Raw genomic sequence first — 26,942 nt, forward strand, 5'->3', positions numbered from 1 at the left:
AAAAGGAGTGTGTGTTGTTCAGGAAGTACAGACTATAGCTCAGCAGGTAGAATTACTAACTGGAAGGTTGGAGGTTTGATCCCTGGCTGCTCCAGTCTGCACGCCACGGTATCCTTGGGCAAGATGTGGAACCCCGACTTCCTCTCCGATGCATCCATCATAGTGTCATTGTTAGAAAAAGAAGTGCTTGTGTGAATGAAGCACGCTGTATAAAATGCTTTGACTGCTCATACAGAAAAGCAGCTCATAAGAACTGGTTCATTTTCCAGATAATTCCACTATTAAGACAACAGACATTTGGGAGGCTTTCTCTGAGAGTAACACTGAAAGTCTTGCTGCTCCTCCACAAAATGAACTTCAGATTAAAGACACAGCTCAGATAAACACAACTCAAACTAATCTACACTATTTTTCTTTATTACGCAGCGTTTTTATAACTATTTCCAGATGTTTCTAAAGATGAAAACAGAATTAAACTCCAGCCTGATGCGTTTCTGAGATTCCTGACTCTGACCGTCCCTCAAACGCCTCTCTGGGCGTTTCCTTCCGTCGCTTTTACTTTCGCTTTCGTGAATGTTGTGGTGCAGTTGATCGTCTCGAAGTTAAGGTAACGTTAGCAGTCTGTACTGTTTTCCTGGCTGACATCAGCTGTGTGCAGCTTAGTTTCAGCATAAATCTGCTTCGTTTTATGTGAGATCAGAGTCTGGGAACGAGACAGAAACAGTTGATGATCAGCAGCTGAACTCGATGTTACTGTGGATCCACTGACTGATGTCTGTAGGCAGCTTCTCCTGCCTCCATCAGTCTGTGGCTGTATGGGCTCAAATTGTGCTCATAAATATTTTGTACTTGTAAACCAGGATTTGTAGGTGTAAAAATAATTTGTGTGTGGACTTAGCCAAGCAATACGTGTGAAACTCTGCACTCAAGTTTCAAGTTACAAGTACGTCCCTATTTTTCTGCCTTTCATCTGATTGGCCAGTGTCATGTCAATCACAAATTTAACAATCCAATCAGAGAACAGGTGGGTCTATAATTCATTTGAATAACATCCTCAGGCCATATATTACGCATGTGACACATCGCGGACATTCTCTCAGTCCATTACATATTATTTGTATTGCACTTCGGTTTTTTGCAAACGGGAGCTTTCTGTATAATATTGGTGACGCTGAGCACGTTTCCAAGGCTACCGTCTGTCGGGCAGTCAGGAATGTTACAGTTGCACTGAAACGTCTCCTGCACTCGTTTGTGGTGTTCCCCGGTCATAGACCCACAAGATTTATCAAAGAGGGATGCCACAAAATTGCAGGTAGCAGGATGAACAAAACTTAATTCATGATGTGGTGATACTTGAACTACTTAAATTTTACATTTATTCTCACGGTTCCCAGGCGTGATTGGCTGTATAGATGGCACTCACATTCCAATCATTGCTCCTTCAGTAAATGAAGGAGACTATGTGAACAGGAAGTCTTTCCACAGCATTAATGTACAGGTACATAGTTCCCTGTAGCATTTCAAACTAACAAATCATTTCATTATAGTAATGGATGCTAATTTGTGTTCTCTGCACTGTGAAGATCATATGTGATGCTGCCAACATTATCACAAATGTGGAAGCCAACTGCTCAGCCTCTGTGAGTGGTGGTGGTGGAGGACCCCCACCTGTTTTTCGAACCTCCGCTTTTTTTCTGTTGGCTATAACGGGCCACATTTGAGCATACAGAGTAAGCAAATATGTACTTGTAATGTGCTCAGATAATTTCAATAAGTGCTTACAGAAAGAAAATTAATGTAGCCTCTAACTGCAATTGATTTACATGGACACACAGACCAAGCACTATGGCTCATAATACAATTACACCTTACCTGTTTGGACTATATTTTTATATTTCATTTTTACTTGCTGCCAGGAACGTTTGGGGCCTGTTGGGTTGCACCTGCGCTCACATCACGTCACAAAATAAAATGTATAAAATAACAAATAAAATATAATAACATGTTAAATGGGTGGAAATCCCTAGATCAATGTTTATATTAACACTCACGCATTGACTCTGTCGGCTATGTTTTGCCATGCATGCTCCCTTTATTTTGCAGCTGAGGCTGTGTAACTTTTTTTCTGCAAAATTTGCATGTTATCGGCATATGCTGCCATCAGAATTTCGGCCTCAAGCGCTGTAAAATACATTGACCGCGCCTTCTTTCCCTCCGTCTCCATGGTGACTCGCTTAATCTGTGCTCCACTAATCAGGGCTTTATGTATCCTCGTGCGCGCGCTTAACTTGGGGTTAGGGCAACTCCGCGTTGACTGAACTAATTGTTATCAGCCTTTCTGAAACCGAATATTCCGAGTTGGACAGTTCGGGGTTACTCAACCCTGAGTATCGTTTTTCACTCTGAGTTTTCTAAACCGGCTTCCTGAAACAGGGCCCAGGTTAGGTTTAGGCTGTTATTGTGCTTCAGGCTGAAATATGAGGAGTAAGGAGTGGGGCTGGTTAGCCCTCATGACCCTCACCATAACACATACGTCACAGGACAGTGTTTACCACAGAAACTCCATGAAATGATCAATGAGAACTTTAGAAACCCGTCAGTGTGATGCTTCCAGTACAACAGCACCTCTGAGTGTGTGTGTTTGCCTCTCAGACTAACTCCACCCTGACATCAAGAAGATGGAGGAAGAGGATGGAGCAGGATCTGCAGCATCCAGCTGTGTGTCTGTGAGGAGTGACTGGTCCAAAGGAAACCCTCCAGACTTCAGTAATGAACCTGCAGCAAGAATGTAAGAGAGCTGCTGACTCATTTATTCAGTGTAAATAATGATTTTTGATGCAATGGGAGAAGAAAAATGACAAAAACAGTTTTAAAAATAAGGATTAAAATGTTACAAACTATGTTTTTGAGTTTCCTGATGTAGCACAAAAATATATGAACATAACTGTATATAGGACAGATATTTACGGTTCTTTTAGGCAGCACCAAAAAACAAAAAGACTATTTTAAGCTGTCTGAGGTAGTGAGTCAACATGTCACACTGGGTCAAAGGTCAGGGAGTAAAAGTGTGTTTTAAAGAGCAACATGTCAAAGGGTATTATTGAAAACTTTAACAAAAGACTGTTATGTGACAAAGAGTAAGAACATTATTTTTACGAGTTTCAGATTGTTCATCATGTCTTTAATTTAACATTTCCTTTTTTTCCTTCCTATCTCATGAAGCTGTTACATTTATTGTGTGGAGATCAGGGAGATATGTTACTGTTACTGTCATAACCATTATCATTACCATTGCATTAATCATCATTTCATCAAAGCATTTATTGATGCTGTTGGTATTACGTTAAAACTTGTTTTACAGGTGTTATCATAATCCCATATTAACCTTTATTCCAGGTGCAGTTATAACTATTTTTATACACATCTTGCAGTTTGTGCTTTTAAAGAGTTTAAGCTCAGTCTGATAATTGATGGTCAGAAGCTTCGTCTGGCGCGATGTCGCGATGCCGATCTATTGTGCAAAGTGACTTAGAGGTATGGAAGGATTGCCTACACGCTTACAAAACACACATGATACAAGTATTCATTATTATCTTTTATTCGTTTATATCCTTTTTATTGAGCTTTGAGTAGTGGCATTTGATTAGAGCATTTATTCAATATATTACACATATAGTTTCAGTTAAATTGTTACACATATGAGAGTCTGGGTGTGAGCTTTAGTAGGCGAGAGGTGAGACAGAGTGCAACTGAGGTCGAGACATCCAGACATCCTAGACTTATATTCTAGGTAAGAGTTCAGACATATTTTGCTTGTAACTGCATTTTGTGCCTGCATAAGTGATAGTTTGTTGCAGGACGTGCGTCTGATGTTCCAGGGATAAGTGAAAGCAAGACGAGCTACAGGAAGCACCTGGCGTGGAGACGATGTTCTTTTCAAACTGTGTCAAAAGTTGTCAACAGAACATTTGTGTTTTTAACTCATGCAAGTATCTGCTCTGACACAAGAGGGGGCGTAATAATACCCTGATGTTATAAAAGCAACTGCTTGTGTGCTTTTGGGCGGAGATCGACGCTGATTGTGTAACGGTGTTCATCTCCCTACGCATGTGTTCATTAAAATCATCGTTTGACCTAATTCTTCTGGACCTTCGTTGTTTTGTTCTCATCCTCAATAATACGCGACAATTGTTTTTCTTTTAGGATCAATAAGAGGCCAGAATCTCCTGGACCTGAACCCAGCTGTGTTTCCTTAAAGAGCAACAGGTCGAAGGGTGTTGGTGTTTACTTTAAAGGATGTTCTTCTGCTGCTGAGAGGTAATGTGTGTCTAGATGTTGTTCCTGACTCTGTATTTTTGAATAAATCCTCATGTTTAATATCAGCTCAGCTCTTTTTCACACATTTCTATGTTGGTATGTGAAGCGGTGTGTGTTGGAGTGTTTCCACAAACACAGCAGTCAGAGTGGAAAGAGTGGATGTTGTAGGAGGTGTTTGTGTAGTGAAGAGGCTGAGTGTCTGTAGGACTCCAGCTGCTCCAGCAGGTGTCTCCTTTGTGCTTTGCTTCAAACACAGTGTAGGGAGGAGCTTCCACTCAGGTGTTTCAGGTGTTGCTGGATGGAGGAGGACAAATAGTTTTTCCCTTCAGTGACACTTCAGCAGCTCAATGTTCTGGGAGATGTTTGTCTTTATGAAGGTTTATGGATTCTTGTTCTTACTTTGGTTAAACTGAGCAACACATTTTCCATCTAACATTTAAAGTAAATTTCCAGGTGAATAAAAGATCTGCAGCTGCAGCCTCTGTGATGTTTCACAGTCTGAAAGTAACAAATTCAACCAGAGTTCAAACAAAGGCTTAATATACGTGTGTGTTTGATATAATGCCAACAAGTACAAATAGGTGTTCTTACAGGTCTTAATCACAGAGCTCTGATAAGTCTGGTGACTTTCACACTCAGCAATTTTGCTGCCTTTTATTTTATATTGGCCTTTTTAAAGCCCTTCAAAGTCTCCCACATTCATACAGAGCTTTTAACACCAAACTCCTTTACAGTCCTTCTCCTCTCACACACGATCACACGACTGATTTGTCTGCAGCAGCTGTGTTACTGCTAGTATTTTATTATGTGTGTAATCTCCTCATATTGTTCCTGTGGTTTAGTTTGACTTCCTTCTGCAGACTCAGCTGCTCTGTTGCTGATACACGTCTCCATGAATATGATTGATCAGATGCTGCCAACACCATGTGTTTCATGTGAGCGCTCAGCTGAAACCCTGGGTTGACTTATCGAGTTAATAACAAGCTTCACGTGACTGTGAATGCTAAAGTGAATCCAGATAAAGGAAAGAGACCCTGCTAATGTTGGACTCACTTCTTAGTGTAGATCCCAGGAGGAAGTTCAACATAGCCATTCTTTGTGCTAGCTCGACCAAACCTGAGACCACAGTGCAGGATAATGATCATCATCTGTCTCTGTCAAGGACATTTAAAATCCACAAATAACAAACATAATTATATTTGATCATTAAAAATATGTTTTCACTTAAAAAAGCATGAGCACACTGGTGGATTACAGAAACATGAAAACTCGTTAACAGTAAAGTTAATTTAGGCGTAAGATTTTATCATTGATTTTAAAGTCTCTGCTGCAGAGAGGTGAGCTGTTAGTAACATGAACTCTCTGATTTAAATGATTTTGATGTTTCCTGGTTTCTAAAATGCATCTCTGTAGCAGAGCAGTGTCTCCAAGGACACACAGGCTCAGCTGTAACTGTCAGTTTATCTGGTTTAAGACACATTTGGACTCAATTGGCTGTTTTTAACTATTTATTTTAATCAGAGGTGTAAATCTAGACCTCACACATCTGGATCCTAAACTATGATAGAAACAGCTGCTAGCAGTGGGTAGTTTGACTTTGATACGCTGCTCTAGAAAGCAAACAAAGGTTTGTGCAGCTCCTCTTCAGAAAAGTGTTCAGAGAGCAGCTGCTGTATTAGACAAAGGCTCGTCGTGTGAGCCCAGATGTGTGTAACAGCTGGATGAAGGAGAACCATCACAGTCGCGTCTCCATCCCGCCTTTATTAATGAACTTCCTGTTGCTTGCAGATGACAGGAACACAAAGTGTTTGTGCCACGTGATGCTGCAGGATTTGTTAACGTGTCCATGATGGTAACATCTCCTCGTCTAACTGCAAACACATGAGCGCTCCTAACGGCAGCTATCACAGCCACACAGGCAGACTGTGTCTCACTGTTGCATTCAGGGACCAATGGCGTGTCCAGCGGGGTGGCCTGGGGGGGCACAGGCCACCCCCCAAACCAGACTGGCCACCCCAGGTGCCACCCCAAAGGCAAAACAATAAAATTCAATCAAATATCAAATGTCCGATTATGTTTTCACGGTGACGCTCAGATATCCGAGTGTAAGTGAATGCAGCATCGGCTTCTGCGCTATGCGCATCACGTTAGCAAAGGTAGGAGAGCCAAGCGCGAAAGACGGCACTGCAGGAATCAATTTTTCGGTGAAAGAAAATGAGGACAGAATAAATGTCCCGGTAAGTAATATTAAGTTTGTTGAGTTTAGTAAACTTCGGTGAAATTAGAATACCAAGGAAAAAAATAACACTTAAAGAATTATTGCAGCCGTCGAATATTTCAGACAGTATGCTACTGAGGGCAGCTAACATAAGAGTTATGAGTTATAAGATGTAATCTAAGTCGTAACATTGCTGTATGGAGCTGCAGATTTGGTTGCAGGTTAACATAGCTGGACTGGCCATCGGGCATACCGGGCATATCCCCAGTGACTTATTTTTTATTTTTTTTTGTAATGGCCAGATGCAGGTCGATGTGTAGAAATAACTCCGTTGTTTGGTGGTGGCTATGGCGGGGCTTCCACAGAGGCAACAGGTGGATGAGGGAAGGGGAGGCAGGAGGAGAGACCCGAAGCAGCCGCCAGTCCGAGTGTCAGGTGAACTGAACTTCAGGTAAGAAGTTATGACCTGCAGTCTATCTGGGTCAGATATAAACTAAGTTTAGGTGGAGTTTATTTTCATGTTGCTGACTTTTTACTGTCAGTTGCAATAACTCGTACTGCGTTCTAGCCAGTTTGACGGAGTTTTTATACAGCTGGGTGGGTGCTATGATGTTACTGATAGTGAACTTTATTTTATTCATAAGGTTAGTTAGTAGAGTTGCCAACTGCTCCTTAAAAAAATGGAATGGTCCCTCATTCAGAGAAAATATTACACGTTTCGTATTGAGCTGAGAAGAGACGCAGTTTGTCCCGGACTTTAGCTAGAATGGAAAAAAGACACAAAGCTGGATTTATTCTGTCTTTACGCTGCACAGCTGCCTCTTCTTCTCTCATTCTCTCCCCCTCCCTCTCCTGTTGCTACTTCAATCATGAAACTGATCAATGATCAGCTGATCAGCTTTTCTCTCTTGTTTGTTTATCGCTCACTTTGCGCCAGAAAGAGGAAACCAGCGGATGTCGCGCTAAACAACAGCAGCACGTTTAAGCTTGATCGGCTGTTGTTAGAATTTATTTAATATTAATTTCTAGTATCAGCTGATGTTTGCTGGAGCCACAGCTGTAAAGCTGCTGGTCATGATGTCGGTTTGGATATCTGGTGAGAGGGAAACATGAAGATGAAACCAGGAGATGTCCTTACTGGATCATCAGAGCTGAACAGGTGATGGAGAAACAGGTTTACCTTTTAGGTGACATGAATGAGTTGAAGTTATGAACTGTTTCTGAGAGACAAATAACACCAGGATCCTTTTTTATGTAGCTGACAGCTGGTAACTGTGCAGGGGCGGATCTAGCAAAGTTTTGCCAGGGGGCCAGGTAGGGCATTAACAGGGAAAGGTGGGCACAAAGAAATACTTTTCTTTCTTATTCTCATTTAAAATACCTAGTTTTTATTAAATAATTATCTAAATCTTACAACCAAAGTTTTTATCTGACGTAAAATGTATAGAAATCATACATATACCAACAAGACTGTACATCACTGTCACAACAGGGTTTGTTTTCAGTCAAAGTCTTTATGGCTTTAATACCTGGTGGGTCAGTCTGTAGTAAAAATGCCCAATTTTTTTGTCCCAGTCCAGCCCTGCAGGTTAATACTGGCAGTGTCACCATGCCAGCTGACTGTATTTTATCATCAGCCAGTGTTGTTCTTTATCAATATTACCAAAGTTTACCATAAGGCAGCAGAGAAAGTATTTACTTGCTTTCAGGTTTTATTCAAATATTAGTCTTTTCAGTTGTTTCTCCACTTTTTTCCTGTTTCAAAATCAAACACCAGTTTGTGAGAAGATTATCTTCTTTTTTTAACAGGCAGATAAAGTTTTGCATTGCCATTGGCTAATTTGTCAATTGTTTGTTACAAATGTTCGTATTTTAATTTTCAAAAATGTTTTTGCCCAAAACATATGTGCACTATATGTCAGTAAAAATACTATGCAAATATTGTTGTCCTTGAATGCTGAGTAAACACTGACAAAGCACTGATTGTATCTCTTGTACTTTATCAACGCAGTATCTAAAAACTTTGCACCGTAGTGGTTAAAATCTCATTCTAATAAGAGTTAAAAGTGCATTTGGTTATTAGGTTTATAGGATTATTGAATTATGGTTAAGGGTTGGTAGAATTTTTCTTTTAAACATTATCTGCCAATTAAATCTGCCACCCTTCTCCAAATCTGTGCCCCTACCTGGCCCCCCCAACAAAAATTTTCTAGACACGCCACTGTCAGGGACATTTGTTTTCCTGTAAAAAGCTGAACTCTAATCTAAGAGGACTGTTACTGACAGGAAACAGCTGCATTATCTGCAGTCTGTGTGATCACAGCTGCTTCAATGACTTTATCAGAGAATTGATCATTGAATAAAACATGTTTGTGTCTGCAGAGGTCAGAGGTCACAGTCTGCAGGATCCAGCTGTCCGTCTGTGAGGAGTGACTGGTCCAAAGGTTATCCTCCAAACTTCAGTGCTGAACCTGGACCAACGAGGTCAGAGACCTGTGATGACTCCTTTACATGTTTGTGTTTTCCTGGATAAATATGACCAAAGATTCATTAAAAAGATAAAAATCTTAGACTTTGTCCTGTAGCGCTGTGTGGCAGGCAGGATTGGACCCAAACACAACAGGATGAAGTCAAAGAGGCAGCTTTATTTCAGCTGTGAACATGCAAACAGCAGAAATAAGGAAACATAACTGTAGGTTAGGTTAGGTAAGGAAAACACGTCTCTGCCTAGTCTTGAAAATCTAATCTTATCATCCATTGTTCTTCTAGGGCCTCTTCTTCTTGTGGCCTCAGCTAACTGCTAATATTTAAATGGCTAACATTAACATGTGTGCCAGCCAGGTTAACATTTATGATGACCTATGATTAATTAACTGATGTTGAAACTGGAGCTTTACTGACCTCTGAAATTCCTCCTAAAGTGTTATTCAGTGTTGTGACAGTCAGCTGCTTCAGCTGCTGCTGGGATGGGCTGTGGCAAAGAGAACAGAGAAAATCTAAATCAGAGTTTTTCTCTGAATTAAAAGGAAACAACAATATATTCTACATGGTGAAACTGATGGTTTCTGGTGTTTGGGTCTGTTTTTCTGTATTTATGCAGATAAAGTGTAAACTCAGATGAATTATACCATCAAATGTTAAAGGAAAATATCAGGATGAGTGTCTGTGAGCTGAGAAGGACGTGAAGCGAGCAGTTTATCCCAGAGCTGAAGCTGCTCTGTGTGCAGAGATGAGCTCAGATTCCTGCTGTGATTGATCAACAGTCACAGAAATGTAGACTTGTAGTTATTACTGCAGTATGGTCACAGCAGATACTGATAAACATGTATTATGAGGATGGATGATCAAGTTTCTCACTCTCTCCTTTAAATCTCAGTTTTTTCTTCTTCACAGTTTATCTGTTAATTTATTAATGAATAACACTGAAAGAGTTTCTGTTATATTTCCCCTTGAACATCAGCTTATTAGGGCGGCCTTAGGAAATAGCCCCCCTCCAAAGAATGAATCAATGAATGATGATAATAATAAAATGATTCAAAAGCAGAGCTCAGAGTGGTAGAATGGTCAAACATGGATCCACGGGTGGTTCAACTGCATTTGGTGACGTGACTAAAGCAAATCTTTCAAATAATCCCACCATCAACGGGATGTTGTCTCCTTTACTACGGTTACTTTACTTGGTCACCGTGTGAATTTCTTTGAAATGAACCAAATTCTTTTATTTGTTGGTTGTTGCATATTTAACCTCTACAGTCAGGAAAGGAGGAGATGAGGCCTCAACAATGTTGGGTTGTAGCTGTGCTTCAGGTTAGAGTGAGTGTCCATGGAATAAATGTAAGTCAGTGAACTGGAAACATGACTGTGTTAAACTTTGTTTTCCTTTTTATAATGAGTCTAATCAAAGGTGGACAGAAGTATCTCCACTTTGACATTTCTGTGTCACCATCAGAGCTTCTGCACAGTGTGGAGAAAGATCCAGAAGCAGAGCTGGACTGCAGACAGCCAGTCAGAGCAGCTGTGTACAAAGTAAGACTGAACATCTGTCTGCTGATGGACTCATTTCTGAAAACTGGACTTCTTGTGTTGTTCAGACATTGAAGAGTTTTCTTTCTCTTTAGTCTCATTGTTTTTCTTTCTTTCAGCAGATGTTGGTCTGCAGGAGGTTTTAGATGAACATAAGATCAGTCTGAGGAGGAGATGTGAACGTGTGACTGAAGGAAGTGATGAAACAGGAAGTAGAACCCTCCTCAACAGGATCTACACTGAGCTCTACATCACAGAGGGACAGAGTGAAGAGGTTCATACCCAACATGAGGTGAGGCAGCTGGAGACAGCTTCCAAGATGGACGCCCTCCATGACGCTCCAATCAGGTGCCAGGACATCTTTAAAGCCTTACCTGACCAACAGAGACCCATCAGAGTGGTTCTGACCAACGGCGTGGCTGGTGTTGGAAAAACCTTCTCAGTGCAGAAGTTCACTCTGGACTGGGCAGAGGGCTTGGAGAACCAACATGTCAGTGTGGTGGTTCTGCTTTCATTCAGGGAGCTGAACCTGATCAGAGATGAGCAGTACAGTCTTCTGGAGCTGCTCCATGTTTTCCATCCAACATTACAGAAGGTCACAGCAGAGAAGCTGGCTGTCTCTCAGCTTTTGTTCATCTTTGACGGCCTGGATGAAAGCAGACTTTCATTGGATTTCACCAACAGGAAGCTGCTGTCTGATGTCACACAGAAGTCATCAGTCAGCCAGCTGCTGACAAACCTCATCCAGGGGAATCTGCTTCCCTCGGCTCTCGTCTGGATAACTTCCCGACCCGCAGCAGCCAATCAGATCCCTCCTACATGTGTTGACAGGCTAACAGAAGTACGAGGCTTCACTGACGCCCAGAAGGAGGAGTACTTCAGGAGGAGATTCAGTGATGAAGAGCTGTCCAGCAGAATCATCTCCCACATGAAGACATCCAGGAGCCTCCACATCATGTGTAGTATCCCAGTCTTCTGCTGGATCACTGCTACAGTTCTGGAGCACATGTTGACTACAGAGCAGAGAGGAGAGCTGCCCAAGACCCTGACTGACATGTACTCACACTTCCTGCTGGTTCAAACAAAGAGGAAGAAGAACAAGTACCATGAGGGACGTGAGACAAGTCCACAGGAGCTGACGGAGGCTGACAGGGAAGTTCTTCTGAAGCTGGGGAGGCTGGCGTTTGAACATCTGGAGAAAGGAAACATCATGTTCTACCAAGAAGACCTGGAGCAGTGTGGTCTGGATGTGACAGAGGCCTCGGTGTACTCAGGAGTTTGTACAGAGATCTTCAAAAGAGAGTGTGTGATCTTCCAGAAACCAGTCTACTGCTTTGTTCATCTGAGCATTCAGGAGTTTCTGGCTGCAGTCTACATGTTCCACTGTCACACCAACAGGAAGACAGAGGTGCTGAAGATGTTTCTAAAATCAGAATCTTTCACCAAGATGATTTTCAATCTTTTTGATAACAAAGATCTCCAATCACTTGATGTATTTCTGAGGAGAGCCATGAAGAAATCCCTCCAGAGTAAAAATGGCCACCTGGACCTGTTTGTTCGCTTCCTTCATGGCCTCTGTCTGGAGTCCAACCAGAGACTCTTAGTAGGTCTGCTGGGTCAGACAGAGATCAGTCCAGGAACCATCCAGAGAGTCATCAACAACCTGAAGGAGATGAACAGTTATGGAATCTCTCCTGACAGATGCATCAACATCTTCCACTGTCTGATGGAGATGAACCACCTCTCATTATTTCAGGAGATCCAAGAGTTCCTGAAGTCAGAGAACAGATCAGAGAAGAAACTCTCTGCAATCCAGTGCTCAGCTCTGGCCTTCATGCTGCAGATGTCAGAGGAGGTTCTGGATGAGTTGGACCTGCAGAAGTACAAAACATCAGAGCGGGGACGACAGAGACTGATTCCAGCTGTGAGGACCTGCAGAAAGGCTCGGTGAGTCCAGATGTGATCATTAACATCATTGATCAGTGTAGGTTAGTAGTTTAATGTTGAAAATAAAATCAGATTGTAACCACAAAGTGTTTGTGTCCGTACGCTGCAACCTTCCACACCATTCCTTTATTGTACAGACTCAGCAGCAGCTCCATGGATCCCAAATCCAAGAGTGGAGAACAGATTTGAAGTGTGTCACATCCATGCAGTCACAGCTGTGTCCACCATGTTTCCACTGATATTAATCCTGTTCAATGACACGTTTCATATCAGTGAATATGTTCTTTAGGACGTCCACTGACATGTTTAAGTGTCCTGCTGGAAATCACTCAAATCATCCATGAAATCCATGAAAAATCCTTTTAGTGTTTCTAACTTCAGCCTCTGTCCTCTCTCTCTCTCCATCCTCCTCACTGCTTCTTTCACTGATAATCACACAAACATCGTATTCAGCTACAAAATAACACAATAACATCATCTGATGATCATTATTATAAGAGCAGGATCCATATTTGATATCAGAGTAACACACTGCTTGGTTATGTGCAGTCATCATCAGTGACTGTGGGTCAAACAGAAGCTCTCTGATTGGTTGCTGACCTTGGTCACCTGTCCACTCTCACCTGTTTGTGTTTGCTCTCTCTTTGCTGTCTCCATCCTCTCTCTCCTTTCTCTCCCTCTCTGTCTTTGTACGTCACTCAGGTCCAATGGAAACAGTGACATTTACAAACCAATCAAAGACAAACTGATCCATGTCAGGTTATAACAATATTCAAAGTGAATACAGGCTGCTGCTGGACACAGACAGGTAACATCATTTTGACTTGCTGTCACCTGGATCTGGACTCATAAACACTGAAGCCCTGAACAGGAATACAAATCATTTTCTGCCAACTAGCGACACAGCAGCAGATAATGGCTCAGAAAGCTCAAATGAGCCAATCATTTCTGTGTTTAGTTCCCCTGAAATCAGATCTGATATCAGCAGCTCTGAGTTCATTCATCATTATTGTCCAGTGATGAGATTTCTGCTCCGTTTGGTAACAGTCAGCAGGTTTTTCCTGCGTGTGGACGTGAACAGTCGTACCTGACAGCAGGTAGCAAACAGAGATCATCTTTCCAGCTGGAACTCTTCACTGAGCTGAACTCATTCAAAATGTTCTGGAGTCAAAACAGGAAACAGTCCAAATGTGTGTCTTCACTCTGACTCTGGATCAGATCTCAGTGACAGACTGTGGACATTATGGAAGCCTAAATGTGACACCATCTTCCTCCTTCATCTGCAGATTAAAGCCAAACAAAGATTCTCATTAAAAGTCTGCAGGTCTGAGAGAGACTCAATCGTTGTGTCATGTCAAACACAGTAAGAGGAGCTGAAGCACAGATGTGAAGAGCAGATTCATCAGATTATGACCTCACTCTGTTTTGTCTTCATATACATTCAGTCTGTGTTTATAATGCAGATTTTCTGCTTTTATAATAACACATTTTATATTTTCTATCATCACAGACTGACTCACTGTGGACTCTCAGAGTCTCACTGTGAAGTTGTGGCCTCAGCTCTGAAGTCCAACCCCTCCCATCTGACAGAGCTGGACATGAGTAACAACCTCAACCTCCAGGATTCAGGGATGAAGCTTCTGTGTGCTGGACTGGAGAGTCCAAACTGTCGACTGGAGACTCTGAGGTGAGTTCACTGACTGCGGCTGTTGTTGTTTTTCTATATTTCAGGTCTTTGATGTTTGAAACTTTCTTTAGTTCCTAAATGTTCAGGATGTGTCTGAAGACAAATGTGAAGAAGTTTGAGTGCTTTCAGAAATGTTGTCTTTCCAAACGACTGAACAACAGTTTTTCCTTTTGGCTCCAAACAGAAGTGACAGACTTGAGCAGGGTTCATTTAAAGGCTGACAGAAGTGGAGTGGTGACGGGGAGATGTTTGACAGGACAGTGTTTCAGCCTCCACAGGTTCATGTTGTGCTCCATCAGTCAGTGAAGATGAAGTCAGTGCTGATGAGGCTGTAGAGTGTGTGAGGGATGTGAATGAGGATGATGAAGATCTGATGATAGCAGATAAAAACAGGCTGCAGAGACTTTGAGCCATACAGGGCACACAGTGTGTGTACAGAACAGCTGAAATCATTATGGAGGCCTCACTGGGATATGGAAGCATCACAGTACAGCTTCAGTGAAGCATTAAAGTCTCTGATATGAGATGAGAAATGAAGCAGCCAGAGCTTTTTCATGAGTGGAAATCCACTGTGACTGTGAGCTGCTGCTACAGCCTCCAGATTAGCCAGCAGCTCATCCTGCTCAACATTTCCTCACCAACTTTAATGGAAGTGTGATGTTTTCAGCTGGAGTGATGGTCAGGGTGGCCTCCCTCTCCTCTTCTTCTCCTCTTCCTCTTTCATTTGTAAAGCCACTTCTGCTGCTTTCATTCATTTGGAAGTCCTGTAGCTGAGTTTGGGAGAGACTAACAGCCTCGGCAGCAGAGGGGAGAAAGGCTGTAACACCACCACTTTACTCTGTTCTACCTGTCACATCATTTTATCAGGAAACAAATATGCTCATGTTTTTACTATGTTTGTCTTGAAGATGTAAGAAGATCACATGGTGCTTTTTATTATTGTGTTGGTTTGTTTCCTGTCTCTTGGATGGAGCCCAGCTGTGCGTGGCCCCTGGGCCTGTGGTCAGAGTGTGTGCTGGATAATCCGGCCCAGGATGAGGCCAAACTGACATGGGATGAAATGTCTGTCACATAATTGAGCTTAGTGTAGTTTCATTTCTGCACAATTTAAAACAACCAAAACTTTGTTCTGTCTTTTCTATGTTATACTGTAGACTTTCTTTGATACTGTGTCCAAAAGGAGCAGCTTTTACTTTGAAGGGGAGGCGTCTCTGTTTCCTCTTCAGGTTGGATGATGGAAGCAAATTAGTAGCTGTGTCCCAAAACGTCGGCTGCATCCTCCAGAGGCTGCATTTGAAGGCCGATTACATCACAGCCAGGCGATGAAGGCTGTCCGTATTTGTCGACTCCTTCAAATGTGCCCGACAAATGCGTCCTTCATTTCCCCGAATTTGAAGGATTCGTCGGGTGTGTCCTTCGTGGCCCACCATATCCCAGAATTCATAGCGTGGCCCAGCCAAATTTCAGCTGCCAACAATGGCGGCTGCTACTAAGTTTTCAAATTACTCTTATTAATCTTTCTGGGTCACAAAATAAACTTTTAACATATTTTCAGGCGAGAAAGTAGCTGTGTAAACTTCAAATATCTGCTTGGTTTATCAAGACATCACATATTTGCAAAAGTGTGCCGACGTTTTCGGAGACGTCTGTTACCCACCCGCTCGCTAGCAAGCCGGGGGGTTCAATGGTCACTCCAGCCGGCGAGAGCAGCGGACGCCCGGCTTCATCGTTTTCAGACCCCGCTCTTTCGCTACTCAGGTGAAACACGATATATAAGTCACTCGGATAACTTAAAAATGTAATTGTTTGCCTTTTTTCTGTGTTTTATTTGTTCCGGAGTAAATCGGTTTGGCTGAGATCAAAGTTCCTCCGGGATTTTCACACAGCTGAATAAACGTTAAACAGGAAACTGATTAAACAGAAGTGTGAGACGGTCGAGAATTTACGCCAGTGTCCTGTTATATTTTAGATAGCAAGGAGCAGACGGCCGAGTTTATTAAACTCCACCAACACAGCGGTGACGCAAATCTGAAGGCTCGACCGTCCCATTTCACAGCCTCGCACTTCCAGCCTTTTCGGTCTTTGAAGGACCCGGCCCACGTAGACCGCGAATACCGGGTCCTCCGAAGGATGCAGCCGACGTTTTGGGACACAGCTAGTGTGCGATGTTCTTTCAGTGTTGCACTTTGTAGACGCTCCCTGAGCACTGGTCTCACAGCCAGCTGCACATAGAGACCAGTGTTGTTAGTCCAGGTCAGAAGATGACTTGTTGGAATGAAAATGAGCTTGTAGTTTGTCTGCTTTAATAATGTGACTGGAAAAAGGTGTTGGACTTCAAATATGTCCATTTCTTTCACACTTCACCTTTAAAAGTGAAGCCTTGTGGTTCCTGGAAGGAAAAACACGACTTTTTCAAGTCTTTGTCCTGTTTTTATGATAAATGTACGACTTTAATGTGAAATATTCAGAGTTTTTTCTCTTGTTGTGTTTGTTTGAAGCTGCTTCCTGTTGGCTTCAGCTGTTTGGAGTTTCCATTTTCTAAACTTCTACATTCTGAACCTTCTTCAGCTCTGAACAGATGATGAAACACTGAATGATTTCAAGCTCACACTTTGTCTAATAAACTTGCATCTTTCATTCTTTATACAGATTGAGGGGCTGTGGTTTGTCAGAGATCAGCTGTGATTATCTGGCAGCAGCACTGAAGTCCAACCCCTCCCATCTGAGACAGCTGGACCTGAGATACAACGACAACCTGCAGGATTCAGGAGTGAAGCATCTGTGTGGTTTCCTGGAGAGTCCAGGATGTGGACTTGAAACTCTGAGGTCAGTCAGCATGTTTTAGTTGTGCTGAGATGAATATGATGTGAAAGTTGTGCTGACACTAAACTGCAGACATCAGGCTGATATTATACTGATCCACACTGAGGATCTTCATGGTAAAGTCTGTTTTCTTCTTCTCTGGTTTAGTCCATTGACTGCAGCAGAACAATGTTCACATTTCAAACAGTGAGACTCAACGTATGGCCCGCGGCCCACACGCGGCCTGCCCACCTTTCCTGATTCAGAGAGAGGGGACCCTGATTAACTGTGTAGTGTTCTTCCTCACAGTTCTAAGTATCAGACACAACAATGAATAATCCACAGCTGACTGTCTTTAGCAGGTCAAAGGTCACGGCACACAGCAGACAGTGGGAAATATTATAACTCTGATCATTTATCAGCACATATCCATATGTATAAAAACAAAGCTGACACTGTGAGACTTGATCAGAGGTGTGATCATCACAGCAGAGGCCTTTGTGTCAAAGTCACTGAGGATCAAACAGAAACACATGAAGCAGATTTTCCTGTTCTGGCTTTTTATAGCAGATAACCTTCAAAATATTCTGCAGTCCATCAAAAACTGAAGCAAACCATGAATCAACATGTGAACATGAGCTGATGCTGCTGAAGTGAAGCAAAGTTACAGAGGTTTGATTACAGACACAGCTGAGAGTTTGTAATCTGTCATCATTTTAAAAGGTTTACATTTCTTCAGTATATCCACATTTGCAGCTGCTACCTCAACCTCCACTTGTCCAACACAACTGCTGTCCACTGCCTCCATGACATTGTGATTTTGCTGTTGGTCTTCTGTCAGATCTTCATCAATCACTTCTGCACGGGGCACACCTTCAGACTCTGCAGCTGCATAACGAAAGCCTGTAAGATAAAATTAGACATAAGGTAAATGTACACCAATATTCCAATGACAGGTGTGTGATTCATCTGGAAGTTATGTGCGGATTAGTGTACAGTGATAGCAATTTAGTATGTTTTTAGAGGGGGGGGGGGGTTGTTTACCTCCGATGGGTGCTCTTTTTCGCTTCCGTTGCGTACGCCTTGAGTGCCGGTCCGAGTCTGATACAGGTATGTCGTCATGCCCCATGTGCAGTGTTGGTACCCAGTCTGGATTTGTTACATCCATTTCATATGCTGGTTTGCCTGCAATAATGCCAAATCATAAGCTACTCAGTCGACATGATGTGGTTCTGCAGCATCACACATTAGCATGTTTTATCTCATTATCTATGACCGCAGCACATTGAAAATAGCACTAAAAGCCTTTCAAGAGTGATATGAATTAATTTAGAACTCACCGGAAAGAAAATGCCGTGAGCAAACCAACAAAAAGCTGGGGATTGCAGAGAACTCGATATCCGCTCATCTCACCGCTGCAATCCAAGCCTGACGTCTTTGTTTAGTAATATCGGATACATGGGATCCCTCACGTTGCCTCCAGGATGGAAAACGATGAAAAGAGAGCCCGTTATCCAGCTTCTTGCCTTCACGATCGTGTGATCTAACGTTGCAACCGACAACACAACACGTACGATCCATAGCTGAAATGGTATCCTTTTTTTTTTTTTTTTTTTTTTTTGGCCTGTCCCGTTTGGCTCTTTTGCCATCAGAATTGTTGTCTAAAGGCGAAGAAAGATGCCCAACGGATTTACTTTACCAAACTGACCATCCCAGCCTTGCCGTAATGGTCCATTTGATTCACCTTTTATTGTTTATTTTATTTTCACTTACTTAATACGGGACAGACTTGACTGGGGGAAAGAAGGGGAGAAAGAAAGAGGGAAAGAGAAACAGCTGCGAAGAGGGACGGGGGAGAAGGGCAAAAGACAAAAACCAACAGAACGGGCAGAGAAAAAAAAATGCATATATCAATCACCTGGATCACCTGCTGAGAAAGAAAAAAGAAAACAAGCAGAAGAGAACAAGAGTAATAGAATAAACAACATCACAATGATATATGGGAATATGACAGTAAATACTAAATGTTAACCATTATTGTGCAGCACATAAGATCAACAGAACACAGTGTGCTTTGAGGTAGGAGCCAAAAAGGGTGTAGTTTGTGGGTGTGATCACCCGTATGTACACCTGTGAGCATGGACGCGCTTGTTTTTTGTTTTTTTAAAAGGTTCCTTCATGTAATAATCTGCTAGAGGGTGTGGGGGGGCCACAGCCCCGTCCTCCAGGGCGTGAAGCAGGTGTGGAGGATATCAAAACTCCAGACATCCAGAGGCCCCCAGAACACAAGAGACCAAGGAAGACCAACAGAGGGGCAGCTGCGCCACTGTCCCAGTAAGAGCTGAGGAGAGTCCCAGATGAGGGCTCACTCACCAGCCGCGGAGCAGAAGCCAGGGGGGGTTGCAGTGACGCGCCCGTGAGCTCCGCCGGCAGCCAGCTGCGCCTGAGTGACCGAGCCCCAGGCCGAGAGGCCGGGGGCACCCCACCTCCGAAGTGGCCCGAGCGAGCGCCAGGCTCCAGGCCCCGATAAGCGGCCGCCAAGGAGTGAGCCGGTGTGTACCTGGACGCCCATCCCCGGACACAAAGAACCACCAACGCACCGATGTCTGAGGGGGTCCGCCACTGGCAGGGGAAGTGGTGGTAGGGGGAGATAGGCCTCCAAACCTTGGAGGGCCTGAGATGTCCCCAGAGAGGTGGCGTCTGATACCCAACCTGACATATAGACACAGACATACAGGCACACAGATACAAACATCCATTCCCACCCTCATGCTCTCATATGCACTTACTCCACACTCAACCAACGTGGAGACAGACATAAAGAGACGTTGTACACACGATCACACTCCCCAAGTGTACTCTACAAACCGGGTCTAGGTGCCCCCACCCCTGGAGGGGGGAACTGCACCCAGACCCAGGTGGTGTTTCCCTTTTCCCTGCGGTGGGGGGAGGCAGACTGCCCCGACTCCGCAGCAGCAGGAAGGCTCCACACTCCAGACCGCAGTCGGACGGCCAACTCCTCCTCCTAGTCCTAGCCCCCCTGCTCCAGCAGGTCGCAGAGAACGGGGGTGAGAGAAGACTCCGAACCTCCCTCCACCCGCTCATTGTAGTGTTGATGCATGTGTGTTCTAAGGTGCATTTAAAACCCAGGAGGGCTTGGAGCTACCTGCCAGAGAGCAGCAGGTAAGCGCATGGTCCCTCCTGCTAGCCCTCAATGTCTACGTGTATTTAAAATTGAGAGGTGGGCAACGACGCCAGGGGTGAGGTATACACCCTGATGGTACTTTGGACTCCGTGTATCGTGCCCACCCCCAAGATCCTATATGTATGTGTAATGAGAGTGTGAGTAATGTGAATGTCTAAGTTGTGGGATAAAATTGAGGCAGAGGCAGCCAGAAGGGGACAGAGGGGGGGGTAGCCTCCTCTGCACCCTGGTAACATACCCCCACTCCAAGGCCCTGTATGTGTGGGTGGTTGTGGTGGAGCGGGAAGAGGGAGGCAGCTGGAGATGGGGAGGGAAGGAAGGGAGGGGCAAGTGACCCCTCCCTGGGGCCAGCTCCCCCGCTGACCCCAGTAGGCACCCCCATACTCCGCGACCCGCCAGGGAAAGGGGGCCCAGGCCCATCCAGACCGGGCCCAGTGCAGCAGCGCCGCAGCCCCACAGAGCTGAAATGGTATCCTTTGGCTGGCCTACTGTCATGGCGGAAGGGGGCATGGCCCATCTCCCGTGACATCACGCTCCAAAGCCCTATAGGTGGGAAAATGTACCATGTCGACCAATCAAAAATGATATGGAAACATGACATTTGGTTGTTTAGCAAAAGGGGGAAGTTTTAGGAGTGACCGGCAAGAGAGAGCGAGTGAGCGAAAGAGAGAGAGAGTTTTGATACGTGAGAGATTTGTGACGTTTACCGTGTTTGGTCTCAAGTTAGTTTGTTGTCTTGTGTATTTAGTGTGTAGCTGTTGTTTTGTTTTGTGTGTCAGTTCTACTAGTAATCGTCACAGTTGCTGCCTTAAAGCCAACAAAGGCAGATTGCAGTGTAAACGCTGAGTGACACACCTGCTGTCAGACCTGCAGGTTTATCCCTGTGCTGTTCTCATATGTGTTAGAGTGACACAAACTATTGTTTGACACCTGATTGTTCTGTAAATAGTTTGAAATGATTATATGAAAAACGTCTGAGCCTTGGCTGCATTTTTTGGTAAATAGTACCATATAACTTTGTTGTTTGCAAAACGTGTGCGTATTTTTAAAAATGTACAATCTCTATTTGCATTTCAAGTTATGAAGATGATTCGTTAAACATGTGTGTGGTTTTTACAGTCAAAATATCACTTTATACTTGTATTTTAAATTTTGTCTGAATTTAGATAAATTGTGCTGATACAGTTGGTCAAAATGAGAAAATAACAGATTGGCAAGATAAACTGTTTTTAAAGGTAAAATATAGAGGCCACATCAAAAGTAGTCAAGAAGGGTTAAAGGCTAAAAGCAAAGTTGTCACCAAGTACTGTTTATATTTGTGTGTATTGCTGCAGCTTTTTTGAGTATTAATTTGGTGCCTTTGTGTGAAATAATGGTATTGTGAGTGATCCATATAGTCACAAAGAATAGCCACTTGTTTCTGTGCTACCAAAGTTCCCCGGCTTTCATTCAAAATGTGTTTATCGTCAGCACCTGCACATTAAACTACTTAAACATTATAAATGTCTTCAAGCTCACACTGAGGCCTGTGGGGTACTATCAGCCACTGAGACAGTACACACATTTATATGTGTTTGTATATGAATATTTCATACTTTAAGACTGCCTGTTTATTTAAGGGAGATGAACAAAATACATTGGAATTGTACAAAATAATATCATGGATGATAAATTAAATAGATTTTAAGTAGATGCTTGTGCATTCTTAAAGTCTTATATGTTGAACTGAACTATGTGATCTGTTCAAAGCCTTAATCTTAATTTGAAGTGAAATGTGCATTTTGAGTTTATACACTATGTATATAAGGCGACCGTTTCCTTTTGCAGTATTTTTGTGTGGTGTACTTTTCTATGTCTTAACAAAAGGGGAACAAAGGTGTTTAAGTTCACCTAGGATGATGTGTTTTAATTTTCACATGGTCTTGCTTGAATTTGACCCTGACAAAGGCGTATGAACTCTGTCAGCTGTTTGGAGTTTCCATTTTCTAAACTTCTACATTCTGAACCTTCTTCAGCTCTGAACAGATGATGAAACACTGAATGATTTCAAGCTCACACTTTGTCTAATAAACTTACATCTTTCATTCTTTATACAGATTGTGGGACTGTGGTTTGTCAGAGATCAGCTGTGATTATCTGGCAGCAGCGCTGAAGTCCAACCCCTCCCATCTGAGAGAGCTGGACCTGAGCTGGAACAACAAGCTGCAGGATTCAGGAGTGAAGCATCTGTGTGGTTTCCTGGAGAGTCCAGGATGTGGACTTGAAACTCTGGGGTCAGTCAGCATGTTTTAGTTGTGCTGAGATGAATATGATGTGAAAGTTGTGCTGACACTAAACTGCAGACATCAGGCTGATATTATACTGATCCACACTGAGGATCTTCATGGTAAAGTCTGTTTTCTTCTTCTCTGGTTTAGTCCATTGACTGCAGCAGAACAATGTTCACATTTCAAACCTTCAAAGAAGAAGAAAAATCCTCCACTGGATAATTCACTGTGAAACTCTCCAACTCTTCATTCCACCTTAAAGTCTGTCTGACACTGAAATCCAAAGCAAAATGTGCGTTTGCTTTACAGACAGCAGTCCAACACAAACATACACACATCATCCAAAACACAGTCCAACATCCAAATCTCCTCCACTGCCAGCATGAATGATGGGAAAGAGAAGGAGGAACACTCTGACATTCAGGGTTAGAATGAGTTTCATGAAGCAGACTGTGAAGATCAAAGCTGCATTAGAAAGCTTACATGAATGAATGAGTGGACAGAAGTGGACAGAGATCATCTGAAGCACTTCAAAGGCTTTAAATCAGCACATTTCTCTTTATTCTTTATCAACTCTGTTAGTTTCTCTCAGTTTTCTGTGGAATGAAGCTAACAGCAGGCTAATAAGATGCTGACCAATAGGTTTCTATTAAAGGTTGTAATTTGTATATGAAAAAGTGCTTTGGCTCAGCAGGGATCAGCTTACAGGTAGAATACAGCTGCTGGATGGGATTAGCATGTCATAGCTATCTACCAAACTGCTAACTGGGGGATTTCAGGCCATCTATGGATCATTTTTGCTAACTGTTTATTCAGCTTAGGCTCACAGGGCTGCAGCCTGTGCCCTAGCTGTCATAGGGCAAGAGGCGTGGTCCACCTGCACAGGTGAGCAGTCCATCACAGGGCCAACAGAGAGAGACAGAGAAGCACTCTCTCACATCCACACCTACAGCCAATTTAGAAGCACCAATGAACCTAAGCAGCATTTCATTGGACTGTGGGAGAACATCCAACCTCCACAGAAAGGCCAACAAGCTTCAACCTACAACCTTCTTGCTTTAAGGCACTAGTGCGAACCACTTTTCCCCATTTCAGCCCAAATCCTGCATCTTCCTGTTTCTGACTCCAGGCCAGCTCCACTAACACTTTCTCATCAGACACTGCCACCTAGTGGAGGAAGTCTTAGTCCCATTTGAAGCTTCAGATTACAGTTAGTTCCTTTACAAAGAGGTGGAGGTGGTGGGGCCACAGCACCATCATCACTGAGTGCCATAGGACACTTAACCTTTGTTTCCATATGCTGGGAACTTCCTGTTGTTCCAAGGAGGACTGGAAAATGTGTGAAAATCTCCCAGTCAGTTCCTCACAGCACACTTCAATCATTTCCCTCCCACAGCATCAGGACCAGGGCTTTTTCTCTCTTTGGTCCCACTAAGAGATTTCCACACAAACACCTCATCTGTGGGACTCTCAGAGCTACCAGCCCTTTGCTACAATCACAAAGCTCTTCATTGAAATCAATGATATCAAAGCTGGAATCCAATGAGTCCAAGTCTTCTGCTGATTCAGCATCACATTCATCTTTGCTCCTTGTTCTGCATCCCCACCATGGACTTCATTCCTTTCCAAGCCAGCCTTGAGTGTCCTTTATTCAGCTCATCCTCTGCTTTACTTTTACACCTGATTTTAGCTGCTTTATCTCTCTTTCAACAAGTTTCTGTGCCTCAATCTTTTTCTTCTCTCCCTCATAACAAGACAGCTTCTTCTGCCTGAGAACATGTTGGAGTGATTTACTAATCCAGGGCTGCTTATTGGGGAAAATACTTCCTGTTTCCAAAGTAATCCCCATTTTTCCCAGAAAGAAATGTAAGTAGAAATCGATGATCTAAGTGAGAACATGAGCCTTTAAAAAGTCCCAGTGGGTGCAGTCAAAGCAGTCCCTCAGTCCCAGTATAGAGTCTTTGGTCCAGACTGGAACAACTGTGTGCCCAGTTTGAGCTCTCTTCAGTGCTGTGACCTGACAGACCCAGAGGGGCCATCACATCACATTTAGAAGCTCCCCTAATGGAGCCACAACACATGTCCAACACTTAGTCTGTCTTGTTGGACCAACTGGAAGAAATGATTCAAGGACTTAGTCACAGAACAGAGATTCAAATCTCCAAAATCCAACTGGCTGCATCAGGACATATAGTCTGAAACTCTGCACAGTTTCCTGTTTGAAGCTGCTTCCTGTTGGCTTCAGCTGTTTGGAGTTTCCATTTTCTAAACTTCTACATTCTGAACCTTCTTCAGCTCTGAACAGATGATGAAACACTGAATGATTTCAAGCTCACACTTTGTCTAATAAACTTACATCTTTCATTCTTTATACAGATTGAGGAGCTGTGGTTTGTCAGAGATCAGCTGTGATTATCTGGCAGCAGCACTGAAGTCCAACCCCTCCCATCTCAGAGTGCTGGAGCTGAGCCTGAACAACCTGAAGGATCCAGATGTGAAGCAGCTGTCTGATCTTCAGCAGAGTCCAGACTACAGACTGGAGACTCTGGGGTCAGTAGAGTGATGGAGTGAGTGGGTGGTGCTGTCAGCAGTATTGTACTAAACACAGTCAGTATGAAGCAAAGATCCAGTGTTTCCTGTAAAGCTGCAGCTTCTCAGTGAAGCTGTGAGAGGAGAATGGTGACAGGCTTCAGGATTGGACACAAACACTTCCTGTTTCTGACCTTTATGGTCACCATGGTAACGGCTGACACGCTCTGATCAAACACTGTCAACAGCCAATCAGCTCTCTGAACAAAGCAGCACGCAGACCAATGACTGCATTCATTTCCAAGTTTAAAGCAGTGAAGAACACAGTCTGTAGGTGAGGAAGAATTTAGTGAGAGCAGATGTTTGGATGGAATTCCTCCAGTTAACAGCTGGAACCGTCCATCTGGATTGTTGGGCTTGTTGTTGGGGTTCCTACAGAGCTCAGAGTGGACACACCAAGGTTCTTCTAATGAATGAAAGTCCAAACTCAAACTAGGAGGGAAAAACATTTTCATCAACTTCAATAAAAATCCAAAGATTAGAAAAAGTGAAGCAACAATGAGTCCTAGTACAGTCCCAGCACTGAAGTCCCTGCTGCTCTTTATACTGGATGTGCTGCATCACTGACTGACAGCTGATGAAGAGTCTCTGGAAACACTCGTTTATCTCCTCTGCTCTTCCTTCTTCTCTCTGCAGGTGGAGCTGATGATGGTAAACAGGACGGTGTGTGTGCTGAGAGAGGAGGAGCTGTGTCCTGATGATCCAGAGAGGTTGAAGCAGCAGCAGCTTGTGTGTAGAGACGCTCTGACTGGGCCATGTTACTGGGAGGTGGAGAGGAGAGCTTCATCCAGCAGTGACTGACAGAGGAATGAGAAGAAGTGCAGATGACTGTCAGTGCTGCAGAGTGAACTGCTCTGAGAACAGCTCCACTGTCAGACACAATGTAGAGTCCAGCATCATCCCTGTGTGTCCCTCTGGATCTGACAGAGGATCATCAGTGTATCTGGACTGCTCTGCTGCTGCTCTGTCCTTCTACAGTCTCTGCACAGTCTCTGTCTGACTCTGGCTACATTTTTGGCATTTATATTCTTGGTTGCTCTCTTTATATTTTTCACATGCAAAATGTGCCCATCTTTGGCAAGATTCATACTGCACCTGGAAAGGAAAAATAAATGGCTCATATTCTGTTTGGTGAATACTATTACTCAACATTTTAATTATGATTGGCAAGTAATGATACTAAGACTTATGTGTTTCTTTTGTTTTGTTTTGTTTTACCATTTCAATCATGCTGCGGTCAGCGTTAGCATCTAACATGGAGCAAACAATGCAGTAGTCCTCAGCGTTCCCTGAAACACAATCATAGTTAGGTTTTAATCAAACATTATTTATTGAATAATTAAAAAATAATAGTACATTTTTTCCAAATATACTTCCTGGAAAATTAGTCTAAATTAGACTTTGAGAAGGGTCTTATCTGAAAGTGTTTGAAGAGCACTATTTGTACTGTGCTGTTTGAAAAGCACTATTTAAATTGGAAGTACGCACTAACGTGATAAGGACTTTACTGGACTTACCTCGATTTTCAAGTAGGGTGCAAGCTATCTGCATTCGCTCCAGCACAACTGGCTCTGTAGTGGTTGACACCTCACTGACCTCTCCAAAATCAAGGTAGTGTTCTGCAAACTGTGAGATTGATCATAATTAGAATGTAAAGTCTTAATTAGGTAAAGGATAGGATAATTATAAGCCACAAGGCTTCAGCCTTTTCCTTTTCCAGTTACTGTATGATTAAGTACTTCTATGTAAAATGATCATCTTTGTTGTTGTTGACCGAAATAACTTTCACTTCACTTAAATTCACTTAAAGTCTTAATTCTAGCTAACAAGAAACTGAATCATTTGAATAAGGGTTACCTTTAACAGTAAAACTCCACAACTGCAGGA

At 43.1% G+C, this 26,942-nt stretch overlaps 1 protein-coding gene across 1 annotated transcript; it reads left to right on the plus strand.

The window, feature by feature from the left end:
- Positions 1-568: 568 nt before the first annotated feature.
- LOC112432621 (protein NLRC3-like) lies at positions 569-26,180 on the plus strand. Its single transcript, XM_076882482.1, has 11 exons — positions 569-607; positions 2,653-2,788; positions 4,204-4,317; positions 8,918-9,019; positions 10,485-10,561; positions 10,678-12,505; positions 14,016-14,192; positions 16,842-17,018; positions 22,296-22,472; positions 24,843-25,016; positions 25,692-26,180. The coding sequence occupies exons 2-11, from the start codon at positions 2,679-2,681 to the stop codon at positions 25,699-25,701; spliced, it is 2,946 nt and encodes a 981-aa protein (XP_076738597.1). The 5' UTR covers positions 569-607; positions 2,653-2,678; the 3' UTR covers positions 25,702-26,180.
- The last annotated feature ends 762 nt before the right edge of the window (positions 26,181-26,942 follow it).

This window comes from Maylandia zebra, linkage group LG3, assembly GCF_041146795.1.
Source record: "Maylandia zebra isolate NMK-2024a linkage group LG3, Mzebra_GT3a, whole genome shotgun sequence".
NCBI classification, from domain to species: domain Eukaryota; kingdom Metazoa; phylum Chordata; class Actinopteri; order Cichliformes; family Cichlidae; genus Maylandia; species Maylandia zebra.

What these genes read in the sequence shown, in the direction of transcription:
- LOC112432621 (XM_076882482.1), top strand. Translation starts at nt 2,679, where the DNA reads ATGGAGGAAGAGGATGGAGCAGGATCTGCAGCATCCAGCTGTGTGTCT. An exon ending in TGTTCTTCTGCTGCTGAGAG is followed by an intron (nt 4,318 to 8,917) that starts GTAATGTGTGTC and finishes TTGTGTCTGCAG; the next exon opens with AGGTCAGAGGTCACAGTCTG. An exon ending in TGTGGACTTGAAACTCTGGG is followed by an intron (nt 22,473 to 24,842) that starts GTCAGTCAGCAT and finishes TTCTTTATACAG; the next exon opens with ATTGAGGAGCTGTGGTTTGT.